General features: G+C 49.2%; 5 protein-coding genes across 5 annotated transcripts; 2 read left to right on the plus strand and 3 right to left on the minus strand.

The window, feature by feature from the left end:
• Positions 1–726: 726 nt before the first annotated feature.
• Positions 727–2,072, minus strand: C8Q69DRAFT_205582 (hypothetical protein). Its single transcript, XM_028626134.1, has 4 exons — positions 1,760–2,072; positions 1,590–1,706; positions 1,300–1,532; positions 727–1,239 (listed from the first exon to the last, which is right to left on the minus strand). The coding sequence occupies exons 1-4, from the start codon at positions 1,970–1,972 to the stop codon at positions 840–842; spliced, it is 963 nt and encodes a 320-aa protein (XP_028486455.1). The 5' UTR covers positions 1,973–2,072; the 3' UTR covers positions 727–839.
• A 1,024-nt stretch (positions 2,073–3,096) lies between these two features.
• Positions 3,097–4,557, minus strand: C8Q69DRAFT_205565 (sphingolipid fatty acid hydroxylase). The gene is made up of 3 exons (XM_028626133.1): positions 3,645–4,557; positions 3,342–3,590; positions 3,097–3,278 (listed from the first exon to the last, which is right to left on the minus strand). Exons 1-3 carry the CDS (start codon positions 4,385–4,387, stop codon positions 3,125–3,127), a joined length of 1,146 nt encoding a protein of 381 aa, XP_028486456.1. The 5' UTR covers positions 4,388–4,557; the 3' UTR covers positions 3,097–3,124.
• A 2,264-nt stretch (positions 4,558–6,821) lies between these two features.
• Positions 6,822–8,231, plus strand: C8Q69DRAFT_443226 (hypothetical protein; the record flags this gene model as incomplete). Its single annotated transcript, XM_028628899.1, has 1 exon — positions 6,822–8,231. One exon carries the CDS (start codon positions 6,822–6,824, stop codon positions 8,229–8,231), a length of 1,410 nt encoding a protein of 469 aa, XP_028486457.1.
• A 925-nt stretch (positions 8,232–9,156) lies between these two features.
• On the plus strand, positions 9,157–11,867 carry C8Q69DRAFT_485768 (hypothetical protein; the record flags this gene model as incomplete). Its single annotated transcript, XM_028631851.1, has 3 exons — positions 9,157–9,247; positions 10,281–11,060; positions 11,128–11,867. The coding sequence occupies 3 exons, from the start codon at positions 9,157–9,159 to the stop codon at positions 11,865–11,867; spliced, it is 1,611 nt and encodes a 536-aa protein (XP_028486458.1).
• A 1,024-nt stretch (positions 11,868–12,891) lies between these two features.
• On the minus strand, positions 12,892–16,256 carry C8Q69DRAFT_205775 (fungal-specific transcription factor domain-containing protein). The gene is made up of 5 exons (XM_028626136.1): positions 15,776–16,256; positions 15,462–15,721; positions 15,293–15,404; positions 14,485–15,245; positions 12,892–14,429 (listed from the first exon to the last, which is right to left on the minus strand). The coding sequence occupies exons 1-5, from the start codon at positions 15,866–15,868 to the stop codon at positions 13,046–13,048; spliced, it is 2,610 nt and encodes an 869-aa protein (XP_028486459.1). The 5' UTR covers positions 15,869–16,256; the 3' UTR covers positions 12,892–13,045.
• Positions 16,257–17,971: the final 1,715 nt, after the last annotated feature.

Consider the following 17,971-nt stretch of genomic DNA (forward strand, 5'->3'; position numbering starts at 1 on the left):
GATGCTACTGAGTCAAAAGTCGATGCACAGGGGCGTGTCGCCTGGGGATGGAAGGCTGCGTGCTGTGCTGTGGTTGCAAGTCGAAAGACTTTCTACGGAGACGGAATCGGTCCTCGTCACGTGATCGGCAATTACGTCGGCATCGAAGCCGAAAGTCATCCCGATGTTATCTCGGGCATCAAAGAAGGCCTAACATTGTTCAAAATATGACCTGAATGACAGAAGGCCACATCTCTATTTGGAATTCTATTTGGCAGTGGTTTATTCACGTTTTGGCTGACTGGAGAAGATCTCTTACGACATAGGAAACTCGTAATCGCATTCTCAATGAACGATCCTAGGCAACATTCTACAAAGGAAAGTCATTTCTACCCAGGATGATCTGCCACCGCTCAACAGACCATATCTATACACAAGAACCTTTCCGGGCTTGTTCAGCGATGCAAGCCTATAGTCCTAGTATAATAACCCTCCAAGGGCCAAACCCCGTAGCACAAAATTGGTGCTGTAGTTGGCCCGGAGTGTCACTACTCGTCGCCACCATATCAATTCCTAGCTGGTTGACCTTGTATCATATAGGATGGCATAGCAATGGATACCATCATGAACCGTGAACCATGATTGACTGGTGGTCAGATATTAGATATATGCTGTCTGCGTGTCATCGTTATTCCTTCCAAGACCGTCGTCGTATGTCGCGGTCCTTCCGGTCGTATACCACACACCTGTATTACAGGTTGATCGACACATATATACGTAGATTTGTAGTGAATAGGTCATGAGTTTCGTAAACAAGAGGTGAATTAGTTCGGAGGGGAGTATTGTGCTCCAAGGCGACTTCAAGATGCACGACGCCCCCAGATCCAGGACCATACTTTCGATACCAAATTGGTAATAGTAGGCTTTGGTGAGGGTTCCTGGAGAGGTAGAGCCGTGCTGGAGGGAGAGTACTGTGGTGGTGGCGGGATCTCGCATGCTGAATGATATGGCGGAGGCACAGTCTCGGGCGACGACAGGTCTGGCGTTGGGAAGCTCTGGGGAGCCAATCGACTGTACCCTTGGGACGTTTGTCTCTGGGCAGAATGAAAGGATTCCTCGAGGCGCTCGGGTTGTGGCTGGATGTCTGGCACATCCTCCTCGAAGCTCTCCCCAAGCAGCTCCCCTGCCGCCTCGACGTCCCGGTCATGGTAGTCCTTGTGTTGCTTGCGGATCCGTCTAGTAGAGGCATAATTGTGATATCTGTATAGGGGTTAGTAGCCGTACATTGACCATGTGAGTTATGAGTCGTTGTGAACTTACAATGACTCCGTCTTTTCCTTCACCCGTGTGAAGAGTCGAGAAATGAAATTCCGTTTGGAGGGCTTGCGCTGTTCTCCACCATACTGCGAGCCCCTCACTGAATATGGGAGCCACTCAGTGGTGCTAGAAGAGACAGCACGAGGCTGCATATTTGGAGCCGGCCTCGAGACGGTGTTGATCACACGCACTGTGATTTGGCCTCGTGTCTCGTTTGCTCTCTCGTATAAAGTTTCCTGTCAGGAGCCCAATGTTAGGAAATGGCACTATATAGATTCATCGTGGATACTTACACATGAAGGCACATTTCTGAAGATGGGATGCATCGAGATGTCCGGTACTGACCAGACACTGCAGGAGATACCTGCCTTCCAGGACTTGATCGAATAATCTGGGGCCGGCTTCTGGGCCTGGTATAGTGGTCAGCACATGTATGATCATTCCAGTCTGTCAGAATACCTACCTCGGCCGCTTTCTGCTTTTGAACATTGACCTCGCTATCCTTGGACTTTCCATCGTCCAGATTGTTGAGTCCACCTGGTTTGTAGAGATAAGCGAAATCCCACAGCCAAGGCACGACCTCCTCCTTCTTCGACGGCTCAATGCCCTTGGCCATAGGCTTCCCCGGCAGCTCCCTGCCCTGTTCAAACTGCGCCAGTCTCCTTGTCATAGACATGGTGAGATCTGGTAAAAAGAAGAGCAAGGACAGCCAGTAGCTTCGGGATTTGGAGAGTAGTAGATGCGTAGAAGATGTGGTGGTAAACAGTCCTCACAATCGGAGAACTGTGACGGGTTTCCGCAAAAGATGCCCGCAAGGATCGAACATCAGAGAGAAGGGACAACGAGGGGGGTATTTCAATAATAGCTCGATGTGAGTCATGATGCTGCTAATGAGCTGTCCATCCCCCTCTGCTCCCTAACTACGCTGCACATTGGATGCAAGCGGTCAACACCGCTATCATCTGCCGTATCATTAGGTCGTCCATGATGCCGCTTGAGATAAAAAGAGAGGCCTTTTCTCCACACTGATGAATTGTGCAGATTCCTATTGGGAGTGGGTGCAGAGAACCGTGTCGACGGCCTATTCGACATGTTGTCGCCCTAAAGCGGTCATGCGCGTGGTTTAGTTGGGTATCGCGTTCTTGACCGCCAGCCCGAACACCATCGAGGTACGACCCTCCGTTGGAAAGGCCTCGCAGCAAACTTCTGCTTGTCTCCCAGCCATCTATTTTGCCGATGCTGGAAGCCGTTATTTCGGGAACGGGCCGTTGGCTGCATTTGTATTGTGACTACAACTGGGGTTCTGCAGATCGCCGTGCTTATTGCCCTTCGGAATGGGGTTCTTCCAGTGTTGCTGTTGTTCGGCCCTGTTGTTCACGATCGATTGACAACAATTGCCCCAAGGAGATGTAACGTGGATAACATAGGGGAGATGGCTAACGCCCAAGCTTAACACGCAAAAGGAGTACTATCCCATTAGAGCAAGAGTTTCATTATCAATTAGGCATATATCTAAGTATGTATCCAGACAACCGTCCTTATTACCTGAAGCTCACAGCTAAAGAAGAACGCCATGCCCACGCACCCAAACGACACTCGTGGATGCTCTCAGCAGCAATGACGCTATATACTTGGAAGCGGCAGATAGACATAATGGACCAAGTCCGCATATGTCGCCTCTTCAAACATGAAAGCGAACCACCTCCCAAAAGCGAGCGTACCGCATTAATGAGCGCAACAATAAATTACATAAATATCTTCGGAGAGTTTTGAACATCCACATAAAATACATCAGAAGGCCAGCGACCTCCATTCGAGCTGCCCGTACCTACTGGGTTTTCACCTCCTTCGGAGGCGGGGTCTCGAGCTCCGTACCAAAGACTCTATCCCAGAAACGACTCGTGACACCAAAGCCGTTGTCGAAATCGGCAAAATGGTGCTGGAGATGATACTTCTTCAGCTCCTTGTAGTAAAGGGGGAGGCTAAGGACCAAAGTCAGTATAAGAGTTCCAAAGGCAAGAAACATCGTATGGTAAGTGACTTACTTGCGATGGTGGAGGAAATAGTGCGTCATATCGTAGCAGATATATCCAAAGATACCACCACAGTATACCATCACAGCCGCGTACCAATTGTAGGAGAAAACGGCATGGGCTAGCTTGTAAAATGGAGTGGCAAGAATGAGGAACAAAGTTGGCGGCATAACAAGACGATACTTGTCCATCGGAAGGTAGTGGTGGATGCCATGCAGGACAAAGTGGAGCGAGATTCCAACACGGTTATCGGGCAGGTACCTGAAATCAATTAGTGAATACTTCTAACGACGAAGGAAGCGCGGACGGCCATACTTGTCAATGTGGAACAGGAACCTATGCATTCCATACTCGACCAGTGTCCAGATACACAATCCCAGAATCCAGTACGCGGCAGGCTCGACCACGTTCGTGAACCCGGTCGAACCGATGAACGTGCCATACGTAACGGCCGGGAACCAAATAATTGGCACGCAGTACCAGGCAGTCTTGGTGAGCGGCTCCAGGAAGTTCCCGAACAAAGGCGCAGATTCCCCTCCTCTGTAATGGCGAGGACGGTGGACTTGTTGCAGGTAAAATTCCTTGGTGAAACCGCCGTACCACAACTGCGGGAAAAGCGGCTTATTCAGATCGAGAAACTTGTGAGTGCGGTAATCTGCTACCGGGTCCGTATCCACAGATAGGTCCTCTTCCCTAGACATGCCAGTGGCATAGACAGGTCGCGAGTCAACTTGGCCGTTTGTTTGTTCTACCCCCGTCGCCGGCGCTCCTCCATTAGCCATGCTCTTCGCGGTCGATTCCGATGAGACGAAGCCCACGAGGCATTCGTCCAAGATCTCATAAGCAGCGTCCGTGTGTTCATGGGATACAACATCGCGCATGATCTCCGACACATCTTTTCCGGCGTATTCCATGATCAGATCTCCGCCACCGGGGTGATCGTCCACGAAGGAGGTCACATCGTAGACCTTGGAGCCCAGCGTGACATAGCAGGACTTCTCTGTGTTGTGCGCCGCGACCTCGGCCGGTGTGAACGTAGGCAGGACCTTTCCGGGCATGGTTTTGAGTAAATATCGGCGGAGATCTTCGACGCAAAAGAGAACAGACGGGACTGTATGGTTGTCTTGACAGTTCTGGGTCAGGACCAGCTCGTAGAAGAAAAGAATCCAGATATGTCGCCAAACCCGAGAGTTCCGACGATGAAAAGAAAATTGTTGAAAAAGGGGAGAGATCGGATGGCCGATGAATCGAGGAGTGGCGTGAGGGCCTCGAAGGCGGACAAATAAGTTTAGATTGCGGGTATTAACCCAGCACGGGACCGTTTGCTGGGACCGAAGATTGCTGCCTTACTGGTTGGTCCGACAAAGGGGTCAAGCTGTCAATGGAGTGTTGGTGGCGATTATAATGATAATATTGTACTCGTCCACAATTTGATCAGATGGATAGTCGCTCTCAAGGGTGCAGTGACGAGGTGAAGGAATCCTGGACGATCTAACCATGCATGTCTTGCCGCAGAGGATATCAATACATTCAGCTCATAATAGTTGCTAATACATTGTTATTACGGGACCCAAAGCGGGAACAATAGAGTAATCCACGGGCTTTGCTGCGGGATCACGCCGTTCGGCATCACGGGGAAAGCAGCCCTAAGCCCTAACTCACATCCAGATTGAGACATGCCCGGTGACCTGAGGCATCAAGGTATCAAGGCATGAAGGCACTAAGGTATTCAGGCATAAAGGCACTAAGGCATCAAGGCATCAAGGCAGCAGCGGAATGTTCAGGCACCAAATTGGCAGGCATTATTATTCAGGCACAGGGCGATCTCAGGAGACGCTAATTAATCCCGTCCATCATCCATCCCACAGCCCCGTCAATCTGTCTAGTTAGTCTAACTCGACGCTATCGCCGCTCTCTCCAACTTGGAACAGATCGCTTCAAGGATCTTCTTCTTCTAAGCGATCCACCGGGTGTCGGAACCTCTAATTTATTCTCCTAGTCAGTGGATCGTCGCCTCATTATTCTCTAATCAAGGTTTCTGGATTGACTGATTATTTACCCAGGCGAAGCAGGTCCGATGCAGGAATCACGATAGATAGTTCACCAACAGCGATATAGGCCCTTTGATTGGCCATGCTTCCAAACCCACTGTTTTGGAACTGGAATGTACGCAGATTACCGATCAGAAACAGAGCCGGTTTCCCATTGTCGTCTTCAATCCGATGGGGCACGATCTACGAGTACTCCGTACAAGGGTATACAGAAACCGGCAGATGAGACAATGAGCCTTACAGGATAACGGTAATAAGAACAATAATAATAATAATGAATGCAGTTGAACGAGCCATATGTGGGCCTGTTCACACATGCCGGCCAAGGCTAGAGTATAACTAATTGCCGTCTTGGCTACTTTCTGATCATCAAGACCGAAGCAAAAGAGCTGGTCCACAGCTTGCGGACAGATGCTTTGAGGTGCGGACTATGGGCTATAAACAACTGCTGTACGCAGTGTACGGAGGTCTAGGAGATAATTCCCCTCCGCTCGTCGCATGGATCAAGTTTCAGCGCAGAAATGGTCAACAGACGATTATCGCCCCTCGTGCCTGGACGCTTTGCTGAGTTAACTCAACCCCAAACGTATCCACAGGGGCTGCTGCTTACCCTAGCCTATCTGCCTAGCTTCATCTGGGCCGCGACACCGCCATCTCTTTTCTCTTCTCGGCGTCCTGGCGTCTTGTCAGCAAATTCCTGAAATTTGAATATCGAGATTAACTCAAGCACTGGATGCAAGCACTAGCACTACGGTCGTGCAGCATAGGAGGGCATTTGCTAACGGTTAGCTACTGAAAGATCGATATAAGATGACCGACCATCATGGTAGGAACACAGGAGTTCTGCCGGAAGACAGGGACCCAGATTCCGGGCTTTCATACTAGTCCGTCCTGTCGGATAGGCTAAGATTACAGCCGGAGCTCTAGACCACTTCCGTACGTACACTTTCAGAAACAACACAGCTCACTCGTGCGGAGAAGCTGATGAATACAGGGGGAAACAGTCAATTCTGCAATTACTGCTATTTATGATATATGTGGTCGTATTAATTGCTCGCGGATCGATCCTGCGATCCTTTTTCATGCACTCATCAACCAATCGATCCTGGGCTTGTTGATCGTCGCGTCCCCTCTCTCTGCGTCGAGGTCGTGCCTCCGAGTGGCCAAGATTGATCTCGACCGTTGCTGCGGCGTACGCCAATCGCTTAGCCGCCAGCTCATCTGCAGAGTGGAGAGTCAATTAACTTAATATCGCTAAGTTGCTGCCATTAGGAGCCAGCTGTCATTCTCTATCTGCAGTAATTAACGCCCCTAGTATTCCATTGTTGTTAGCGTCACTGCGGACGAGGTCATTGTTTAAGATCACTACTACCCTTCCTGTGTCTTCCCCTCGGGACCTTCTTTGTGCCAATCATCCTCAAGAGGCAAGCAGGAACCCAAAATGTCCTCCACGTCGTCGCCAGTGCCGGTAAATCGGCTGATTACTTATCTCCGTATGCTTCAACGCTCCAAGCCGGGATTGCCTCATGGCCAACTCGTTTGCGTGTCTGCGTCCCACACGATTACCACCACAGAGGCTCTGCTCCAGCTTGCTTCTGCGGTCGGATCACAGATCGCCATTCTCCAGATCCAGGCAGACATAATCGACGATTGGTCCGACGAGACTGTGAACCAATTGATGGTGCTGGCAAAGACATATGGATTCTTACTATGGGAAGGCGGAAGGATTCTGAATCCGTACCTGAGCTCTCTGGGAAAACGCGAGTCAGAATCTATCGGACAGAGGAAAGAGATCATAGAATGCATCCGAAGGTCCTATACTAAGGGCAGGCTTAACATGGCTTCATGGGCGGGCCTGGCAACTGCCTGGGCATCTGGGGTAATGGCCGAGAAGCAGGAAACGGATATGCTAATCCCAACGCTCAAAAACGCCGCTCGCGAGACAGTTTCCGTGATAGCGCAGACTATTACTACTGAGATTACGGCCGAGGGCACAAAGGGTGACCACCAAACACAGGATGATCACCAGTTACCTGATAGCTTTGTGGACCAGGACGAATCAGGCGACGGTGGGCTTACTCCTAGTTATGCCATAACTAAAGATCTTGGAGATGTCATGCCCCTTCCACCAAGGAAAGCCTCCACTATATCGCTCACGCAGACCATCACCCAACACACTGAAACCTCGCTCTCGTCGCCTTCAATCATTGAGCGCCGGGACTCTGTGGAAGATGTACTACTGCAGTTCACTATCACCGGGGACGATATCCCTCCCCCACCGCTGCTCGTTCGTGGACTAGTCCTCTGCCTGCCGTCTTTGAGGCTTAGTATTTTCACTCCGGAGTACAGACGGAGTTGTCTGGCGGCTGCGCGGGCCAATCGCGATTTCGTTATTGGCTTTGTTTCCAAGGAACCGTGGACGGTCATTTCCCGGACAGATGATATACTTGATGTGCACGAGGTCAGTGCATCGGAAGCCCACAGCAGCAGGGAAGAAGCTGGTGGACGCGACTCAGATGTGGTTCCCGACTGGTTCATTGTCTTCTCTCCCATTACCGAGATTGCCGCCAATTCGTCCAGTCACGAGGAATCCGATGCCCGAGAGCACCGCTCATCTAATCAGCGAGGAAATGGCACGGAAGAGGTTGACTGTCTTGCCAGTGGAACACTGCCGGAATCTGGACCAGCTACACAAAGTTCTCAAGCCTCTCGCTTATCTGCTATTGTTCAGCAAGCGATGGCCGTTCGTGACGAAACCAGCAAAAAGGAAGCTGGCACTGCCCGACAAAGCGGACGCAAGCCGAACAGAACCAACATTCTCTACATTCCCATTGTAAAGCTTGGTCTATAAGCCTGAGGTGCCATCCGCCTTCCTTTTTTTCTCTCGCTTCGAGTATATATTTCCTTGACCGACCGACTAGACTACCCAGTCAGGGAGCCTTAACGACATGGCCGGCTGATGATATCTTTTGTTTCCTACCTTGCGTCTCGGCGTTTTTATTTCCGATTTATTATAGCAAATATCGGAATAACTTTTGAGGTGATGGCCTCGACTGATGCGTGATCTCGGACGCTATACAACACCATTAAAAGTCTTCTTAGTGGACTCACAACATTGACTGCATGCCTGCGTTGGGAGGAATATTATTTTCGGGAAGGAAATCGTGAATAGAAAAGGGACGGCATCGTTATTCGATATTCATTGTATATCATGTATGCCTTCGAGGTAGATTTGGGAGGGTTTCCTGTTTCGTCAGATATTATCATAGGCCGGTCAATAGTATATCGTCTTCATCACATAGTATTTGATTTGAGGACGAGAATTTCATGCTACGTTCAACAATGACTGAGAACTCCGCCGGGAACTCCGTAGCTAGGTAGGCAATCTCCGAGATGTATCAATGTCTGAAGTGCATCCATACTGGCTATCAGCACTAGTAACCAAACCATATATAATGGAGGCCCCGTCCTATGTATCTTCATGACTGGAAGTAAAACATGGAGAGGAATCTGTTGTTTAAAAACAACGCTAAACAGGCAGAGGAGCCACCAGACTCACGTGACCTGGAGGTGAGCTGACTTACGGTCTCTCTTTGGAGTTTGACTCCTCTTAGTTAACTAACTAATTATAACAGGTATAGGATTGTTGATATGTATTGTCATCGGGTGTGGGCTCATGGGGGCCTTCCATGGTATCGGTATTGACGGTTGGAGATCGAAGACCTCAAGGAAGGAATCTTCGCTCTGATTGACGTGCATGGGCGCTGCTATGCTTCATGTCTCCAAGTTGCAGGAAAAGTAAGGGTCAAGTTGGCCAAGGCGTTCGAAGCCAAGGAGACGACCGTCACCGGGCTCACTTCACGACTGGCAGAGCTGCTCACCGCAGCAGGATTCAAGAGATTCCTCGAAAAATATGCTATGTTCATGTTACCGTTTATCACGATCATAAGAAAAAGGGTTGGAATCCAACATCTTCATTGGAGAAGTGAGTCTCGGAGTTCCAGTGTCTGCTATGCCAATCGCGGCAATCATGGGTATACTAGCTGATTCGCTGTTGGTTACCTAGTATATAAGTAAGTCGTACAGACCAGATCCTGGTGAGATACTTATCTAATCCATTCCAGGAGCAGCAATACTGCTCCTCTGCAACTGTCCTGAGTTATCTCAACTTGTTTCTTGTATCTCGTGGCTGCAGGACTCTCTTCTAAGTCGGCCTGGTTTCTGGAACAGAATCATGTAAGTGATCAGAACAATAAATTGGCCACCAAAAAACTGAGAAGAGCATTAGCAGAATCACGTTACAGGTTGTGATGTCGCAGAGACTGGCTCGAGGCCTGGGTCCTACAACATTCGTAACACCGTGTGGTATCTCTGCAAGAGTAGAATAGCTGCATCCGGTGGGGGATGCTGAATAAATCATCACGTGACATCGAATTGTCATCGGTCTGCGGCGGCGATGCTTTCTCTTCCCTAGGACTGCTTGGCCTTATATTTGGAAATCGAATTACTCTATTGATGCCATGAGATTATGATATAGCCCCGCTTTATTCTTTCAACCTGCCGCTCAAGGATTCACATTTTGGAAGCGTGTTACTAGTCATGACATCCTCAACTGAGTCCGACGATCAACAGCTTGCATCTGCGTGACACATATTTTCTATTCTTTATTTCTGGCCCATTCTTGAAGACACTATTGATGTGTCTACAAAACTGAAGTGTCTTAATGTCACGACGAGCACTGCCGCGTCCGTCTGCAGTTATCTTGAGAGACAAATTATTTTAGACATCATGGACACGGAGTATCCACCACTTCCTTCAGTCTCGAAAGAGTCGACAGAGAAGAAAATATTCTCTTCACGGGTGTCAACTCCTGCAACTGTGCAGTCCGGGACGTCAGAAGAAAGTTCCTCTATCACAAATGGCTTTCGGGCTCCGGGTGGCGCATCGTCCAGTTCAAAGACTAACAGGAAGATCATCTCCAGTCAAGGAGACGTTATCATTGAATATAAGGACCGTGATACAAATGTGTCAAATGAACCAGAAATCTATTATCAATGGCAAGTTTCGAGTGAGGATCTCACGAGACATAGTCCGTACTTCGCGGCTTTACTTGACCCAAACAAATTCTACGAGGGTAGAGCATTCATGGAAAAGAAGACGGAAATATCACAGCTCAGGAAAGAGCACGAGTATTCGGCCCGTATTCATGCAGATGAGCTGCCTGTCGTGAATCTAAGTGTGGAGCGTCTGTCTAGGAGGTTCCGCGCGAGCGCTGTGGATGTCTTCCTGAGGATACTCTGTGCTCACTCTCTGGATGATCACGCCCGGGCAGACTTTGATGCTGAAATAAAGCACCTCTCCACATCTGTCGTGGCCAATCTAATCGAAATATCTGACTTGCTGAACTCTCCCGATATTGTGCGAGACACGCTCAAACGATCAGGATATGCGTTTGGGAAAGGGAAGATTCCACTTTTTAAATTCACTTCCGCCTTGTTAAAATACAGCGAGGAGCGAGTTCGACAGACAATATTCATTGCGATGTATCTAGAAGAGCATAATATCTTCCAGACCCTGACGCATACGTTAGTGCTTATTGGCTCAAAGTCATGGATCAATGGAGTTGGAATTCATGATCCGGAGAGCCCACGCTGGTGGTATTTACCACATGGAATGGAAGGTGATATACTCATTAAACATCCATTTACGCATTTTTCCTAAGTACTAACTATGTCTGTGCTATTCAGAGGAGTTATACTACCGGCGTCAGTGCGTACTTAACACGATTACCGACTTGCAAGCTCACTTCCTTCGTGTCTATGGAGCACTCGAGGACTCCAGAGATCCGAAGCCTACTGCTTCAAACACACCATTAGGATCAACCACTACATCTGCATCTCGTTCTCGTCCGTTTCAATGCCGTTGGGGCTTCAGCAACTCGAGAGCATGTGACGCATTCCATCTAGGCGAAATGACTCGCTTCTTCGCTATCCGTACGAAAACAATCTTCCTGGGTTCCACCCTAATAGACCCCGACTTTGATCTTGATCCCGAAGACGACTCTTCTGTAGACGAGGAAGGGGGCGCTACTCGTTCATTGATGGCGGGCCCTCCATCGGACATATCATCCATCATCGCCTCCCTCAGACAAATTCCGGACTATCAGATAGATTCCAATCACACAGGATGTGGTATTCGCCGCCGCCTCCTGCCCGCCTTGGACGTTATCGAGCGCTTCGTTGCCGACGGACGAGGCCTCCTGGGCCTGGTTCTGCGGTACTGGAAATCGCCCCCCGCCACGAATTCGATCTCCTGGATGGACCGGTCCCTCCGGAGGGCCGAGAGCGTGGATATACGCTACTCTAAAATCATTTCCCTCAACTGCAACCCTACCGGACCATTATACCCCGGCCCATTACCCCCTGGTTCACAAGAGGAAGATGCGCGGTTATTCTTCACAGCAAAGAAGAGGAACTGGGAATCTTAATCTTCACAATTGGCCTATAGAAATCAAACGAACAATTTATCCTCAGGTTCATAAGGAAGGCTCGGTAACCTTGGCAACTCCTAGAAGAGGGAAAAAAGGACGTCATGTAGCCGTCGTAATGGAGACTTGGGGGGGGGGGGGGGGGGGGGGGGGGGGGGTCTAGAACATGTAATCATTATTTTCGCCCTGTTGAGATGAGCCTTGGTTCAAGCTCCCTTGGATAATTGTTGTACAGAGCTTTTGGTTCTGAGTGGGTTCTAGAATTCGTTGCCGTTCCAAGGATATATTGAACGATAAAACTATCCCAGAGAGTCAATCCGAACAGGAGGTCCGAGGTTCTGGGATAGATAAACTTGTATGGAAGCTTTCGTTTGGTATCCAGTTGAACTGCTAGGATAACGTCCCACGAGAATTCCCGGTGTCTGGGAGAGAGAAACGAGCCTACATCAGCCCTGGAGGAGCTGGGTAACTACCCAAGTAGGGCAAAAGACCTTCGTACACCAGTATATAGAGACTATCGTCTATAAGGAATGCGTCCTCGAGTTTCGAACGCAGAACTTTGAAATAGAATGAGAAGCTCTGAATTTCCCCATGACGCCTGAAGTAAAGCGAGAAATAAGACTTTTAATTTCCCCTCTTTCTTATCTATAGTTCGAGAAATTACAACAGTACATGTGTCTATACAGCACTAAAACATATTCAATAGCGATGGATTGAAGAGCCAATATCGCATTATGTCGGAAAATGAGGGGGGGAGAAAGAATGCAATGATTATAGTCAATACACAAGACGGTTTATAGAAACAAAGAATGTCTTGAGGACCAAAATTCGAGAACATCTTTCCAAGGTGCCCCATTCCTCCACTTTCCATCGTGTATATCGTCTTATATATCTGTGTCAATGGAGCATTGGGAACTTGGTCCGGGTTCTCAAGAGGTCAGCATGCGACGTATGTGATTCCAAACAAGTTTCTTTCCCAAAATCTCAAGATAGAGGAACAAGTAAAACTTTTGTGTGCTGGGATGAAGTAGGTGAAAAGTTGAATGCAATCAATGCCAGAGCCAGCTGTCTAGAATGAAGGTAAAAGATGCCGGTGATATGTATACATGCCGTAGAATGGAAGATGAGAGGAAGTCAAAGAGATGATAAGCGATAGGAATTAAATAGTACAACGACTTTTAGCACATTGTATCTCCCCACATGTAGCCAAGTTCGAGATCGAGGTTTGTTGACGATGGGAAGAAAGATCCGGTCAGATGACCTGTAGCAGGGTCGTATGGCAGGTAGTCGTCATATCCGCTGCGAATGGGGGGACATTTTTCAGGCTTGATAAAATCCGCCATGTCCGGCTGTTCCAAGGAATAAGGGAAAATCGGAGCAGGAGGAGAAGCGTGATCCATAAGCGGACAGGAAGTTGAGTCAAAGCTGGAGCTAGCAGAAGAAAAGTCTACGGCCGGCATGTCGTTAATAACAGCTTCATCATTGCATGGAAGATCGTTGACCTCGACACCAACGTGAGGCGCCAAGCGGCGAAGATAGTCATCGCAGAGCTTCCACGCTCGAGATGCAGCTGCACTGAATGTCGACATGTGGTGGAGCCACTCAATTCCGGTCTTTGCTGCCTTCGAGACAGTTGCCGCCTTGTCTGGAACATGCTGTGCCCTAAACGACAATTCGAGCAGCAAAACCGTGGTAGCCTGCATGATATAGTGTAGCATACACCACCATGGTGCAATCTTGCACAGCAGAGCCGAGTCTGGCGCGTCTGGCAGAAGCCTCAGTAGGCGACACGCGGAATCAACACATTCAGCAGCGGTCTTGCTGCAGAAATCATAGGACTTGCTACCATGCGGTCGACTAGCGTCTAACCGGCAGAGGCATGGTCGAGTTATGGCGATCTTTGTACTGTAGAAAAGACATGCCAGGCTCATTCTCTGACCCAGAAGAGCCTGTGACATCTGGACTGATGTGAAATCGTATGGCTCTGGGAGGTTCAGGAGCCACGAGTCGGTCTCCAGCATGAGGCTTTGAATCATAAATTCAATGCTGGGCCAGGGCGATTGGACAGACTCAGCACTGTACAGCTTAGCATTGACCCTTTTGGATATTGAAGTAAGAGTCGAGAGCTGTAGGAAGTAAAGGGACATGCTTGGAGCCAGGCCTTTCAACCATTCAGTAGAGCCGACTTCTGAAAGCTTCGCAGAGGGCGGCTCCATGCTGGGAATTTCCAACTGCGCCGGACTTGGCGTGTTGGAACAATCTGACATTTTGTCATGAGTATACGAATTTCTGCGAGAAGAGTTACCGATAAGTTGAGTCACTTCTTCCTTTTGGAAATCGCACTCGTCGAACGGAACTGGCAGTGGGGTTGTGCAGGTGCTGTCCACTATGCATGTAGGTCGACCGGTCATCACGCTAAGCAGGTGATCGATTGTATAAAGGGACCACCAGACACGGTATCGGATTTCTTTCGAGGTGTCGGATGTGGAGGAACCTACGTTCCTCAGATGCAGGCCGAGCGCCACAGCCGCACGAACAGCGTTTCCACAAAGCTTCCAGGCTCTGTCGAATCGGGAATCAGAATTGTATCTGTGTATGACAGTTATGTTGAACATACCTGTTTATCTGGTCCATGGCTAGCAGGTAAAATGACGCTAGACCTTCAACCTGTATTTGCTGGAGATCTGGATGATCAAAAAGCTGATCATTCATACTAAGCATCCTAGCTCTCGCAAAATATAGCTGATGATCGTCTTCATTGTCTCTCCAATCAGCACGGGAAATGTGGGAATACTTCGCAGCAATCGCGAAGATCAGATTCAAAATAGCCAGCCACTTGTTTCCAGGCTTCACAGAAGGTTGATTGAAGAAGAGCTGATACTGTGAGATGAATGTGGAAATACCGATTATAGGAAATGAAGGGTGAACCGAAGCCAAGTAGGCATTGAACAAGCGGGCAGCGACGTCCCGAGACGGCATGCCATATGGATCCACTCGGGCTGGAATAGTGATCTCCGTATCATCTAAATAATAGCTCGAGGAAGCAATGGAAGGTTCAATTGACCCTTCATCTTTCGAGCTGGCTGCTGGTGAGTATCGTTCATGGGATGGACTCTCCTGTTTAACTTCTGATTCGTGGCTGACTTCCCTACTTAACTTTTGCAGCCAAGCAATTTCCGAGCTCTTTCCTATGTAGCCAGTGGCACGCGTCGTATGATCTCGATTGAAGTCTTCCTCAACACGGTCAACTTCGTCAAATGACCCGACTGAAGAAGATCGGGATTGTGGATATCCGGAACTGGAGCTCCCTGAGTTTTGTCTGCCTCTCGACGTGGCCATGTGGAAGTCAGGGTGAAGTGACAAACGATGGGGAGATTCCTGGAACTGTTAGGCATGTACAATTAGACGGTTGATCTCATGCGTACCGCTGACATAGCACTGTTCATGAGCTGTTCATCTGAGATGCCAAAGCTAAGGCTCAATTTGCGGATGACGTCCTCGTATGCTTGAACCTTAGCCGAAAGACTGGCAAGCTGTCTGCGCGTCGTTATCAATATCAAAGTGTACTCGCATCAATCGCTCCAATCAACGAACCTCTTGGATTTCTCTCTCTTGCCATCTGTATAACAGCAGATGATGCCTGCCTCTCGACAATTGCGACAGCCAGATTTGTCACCAGTACATTTTGTTTTCCTCTGTCTGCAGGACTCGCAGGCACGGCGAACGTGTCGACGGTGAAATCTTCCAGGGGAGCTGAAAGCAGCTTCTGCTCCCTCCGGAAGCCGGGGGATAGCCATCTTCTTAGTATTCAGACGGTCCTGATCATTTTCGGGAGAATGGGACATCGACAGATCCTGAGCAGCTCTTAGAACTAGTCGACGTATCCGGAATCGAACGCATAAGCTCACCACATTGGATAGCTGACTGCACGTCTCCGCGTCATAAGACAGCTTGAAACAAGATGTCTGCTCGGGCCAGGCCTGAAACCGCAAGGTCTCCATATTTAGAACCGTGACAGGACACAGAGATATTAGAGCGACGTATTAATGGGATTTCACGTTGGGGCGCAGCAGATATGAAATATAGAGGTGCTTTGGAGTCTTCAGTGGCCCCGTATTGCTTACAGGCAGGCAATACCCGTTGTCAATAAGGGCTCAATGTAGGGGAAGCACCGTGTCAGGGTGTGCTTTGAATGACACAGACAGAGAGAGTATGCTCTTCAATTATAGTCGGATGCTTTCGAATATAAGATGTCAAGAGAGGTCAAGAGAGGACGATAGGTAACTATATCCAAAGAATACTAGCACAGTATGCTCTGAGGTCCCCAGTCAAACTAGTGAATTGGGCACGGAAAGCGGTGGGACGATGGCGTCCTGTCCAGAGGAGACAGCTGCAGCACAAACAGCTATATCCTTGGGAAGTTAGCAAGGATGTCCTATAAACAGTGAGTTCATCAAAGTCCGGAAAGTAAATGCGAGTGGGGAACGCAAGACATTGGCAGAAACTCCATGGCACCTCTGCGTCAGGACAGAAGCTAGTTATCTAGGGCCTTTTGCTAGATAGATTAGGATCACGTCCAGGTGAAGGGTCAGTTCTGGAGTGACAGGCGGATGATATGTCCGATCCCTTCATCTGCACTCCGTACGCTAAGTGGCGATCGGCTGGAGGCGAGGAAATGCATTGTTGATGCGTTCTCTATGGCAAAGATATCGCCTGAGAAAGAGGCCCAGAACAATGTAGGTCGAGAGTCAAGAGGCTTAAACCAACCTGGCACCATGGGAATAGGGTTCATCATCAATCATGCCCACTGAACGCTCCCGGTGGCTGATTCGTGTCTTGCCGCCAGCGTTCATACAATGCTTGCCTTTGATCTCCTCGTGTGAGAAGCCGTTGGTAACGGCTGATAGTATCCATTGGCCAGACCGGTGCAATACACTAAGTGGACACCCCACCAAGATATGTCACCCCTCTCTAAGTTGAAGTTTCCTATACTGTCGTCAGCCTAGCGGCTGGAAGCTCAAGGAACTGGCGGATAGTACAATGTAAGCAGGAGGATCCTATCACCATCGATCGTGCTTGACCAGCCACTTGACAGACTTCCCGGTGTCAATCCACCGGGCTGACCTGATATCCCATAGATACGGGTAGATGGCTGACCTCCCAGTCGTATCTCGTCTGGTGATCAGGGATCTCACCCAATGCAGACATGATGCTGTAGGTACCGTGTGTAGAACGATTGGGTCTCATACATACTAACTATACGACTAGGCCTCTCTGAATTATCCGTTGGGTTACATAATGGCGGCCGCCAGGAAGCACTGATCGCGAGAATCGACTGATCATGTCGGAAAAGTGGTGGCAATGATATCCTCATCCATGGATCTTCATCTCTTCCCGTGGTTCCACATCCCAGAACATAGACGAAGCTAAAGCCCGAGTTCACGGAAGACCTTCCGCGATGGCCGTGCGCGAAGTGAGTGAAGGGACGGGTTCTCTCTGGTAGGAAACTCATGAGCGGGTAAGCCTCAATCTGAGGTTCGACTCGTTAAGATAGACGAAAGGAGACGTCGCTGCTGCGATACCCCTGCTATCTGAGCCAAATGTGAGTTTGTCCGGATCCCCAGAATAAGTTCCTCTGCAGCCCCTCTATCTTGCCCCGCGGCTCTCCTCGTTGAGTGGACAGTGGAAGGAGAGAGAAAGAGGGCCCAGTGATAATGCTGACGTCTTGCGGACGAAGTTGTTCCTGGGGCTTCCTGTACATTATGCCTGAATTACGTGCTAGTATTGTTGGCCCACGATTCTCGTACCAGGCTAACAGATACAGTACATACCTAGCCCATCTCTGTAATCTGAATCTGGCAGCATCCGAAATTGAACTCCACATGTGCATTATGCACTGCGGGCATAAGACGCAGGGGAAGCAATTGTCATGTCCTGACGCCTGCATATGGTACAATTGCGACGTGGGGAAGAGCTGTTATGTCCAAGAGATGGGATGTTGGCATCGGGTGAACGTGCGAGTGGATCCATGTGGCAGCTAAGGCCGGTAGATGGACCAAGCTCCATGAGCTCTGTTTCCACGCCTCTGCTAACTAAAAAATAAT

This window comes from Paecilomyces variotii (genome assembly GCF_004022145.1).
Source record: "Paecilomyces variotii strain CBS 101075 chromosome Unknown C8Q69scaffold_3, whole genome shotgun sequence".
Lineage (NCBI taxonomy): Eukaryota > Fungi > Ascomycota > Eurotiomycetes > Eurotiales > Thermoascaceae > Paecilomyces > Paecilomyces variotii.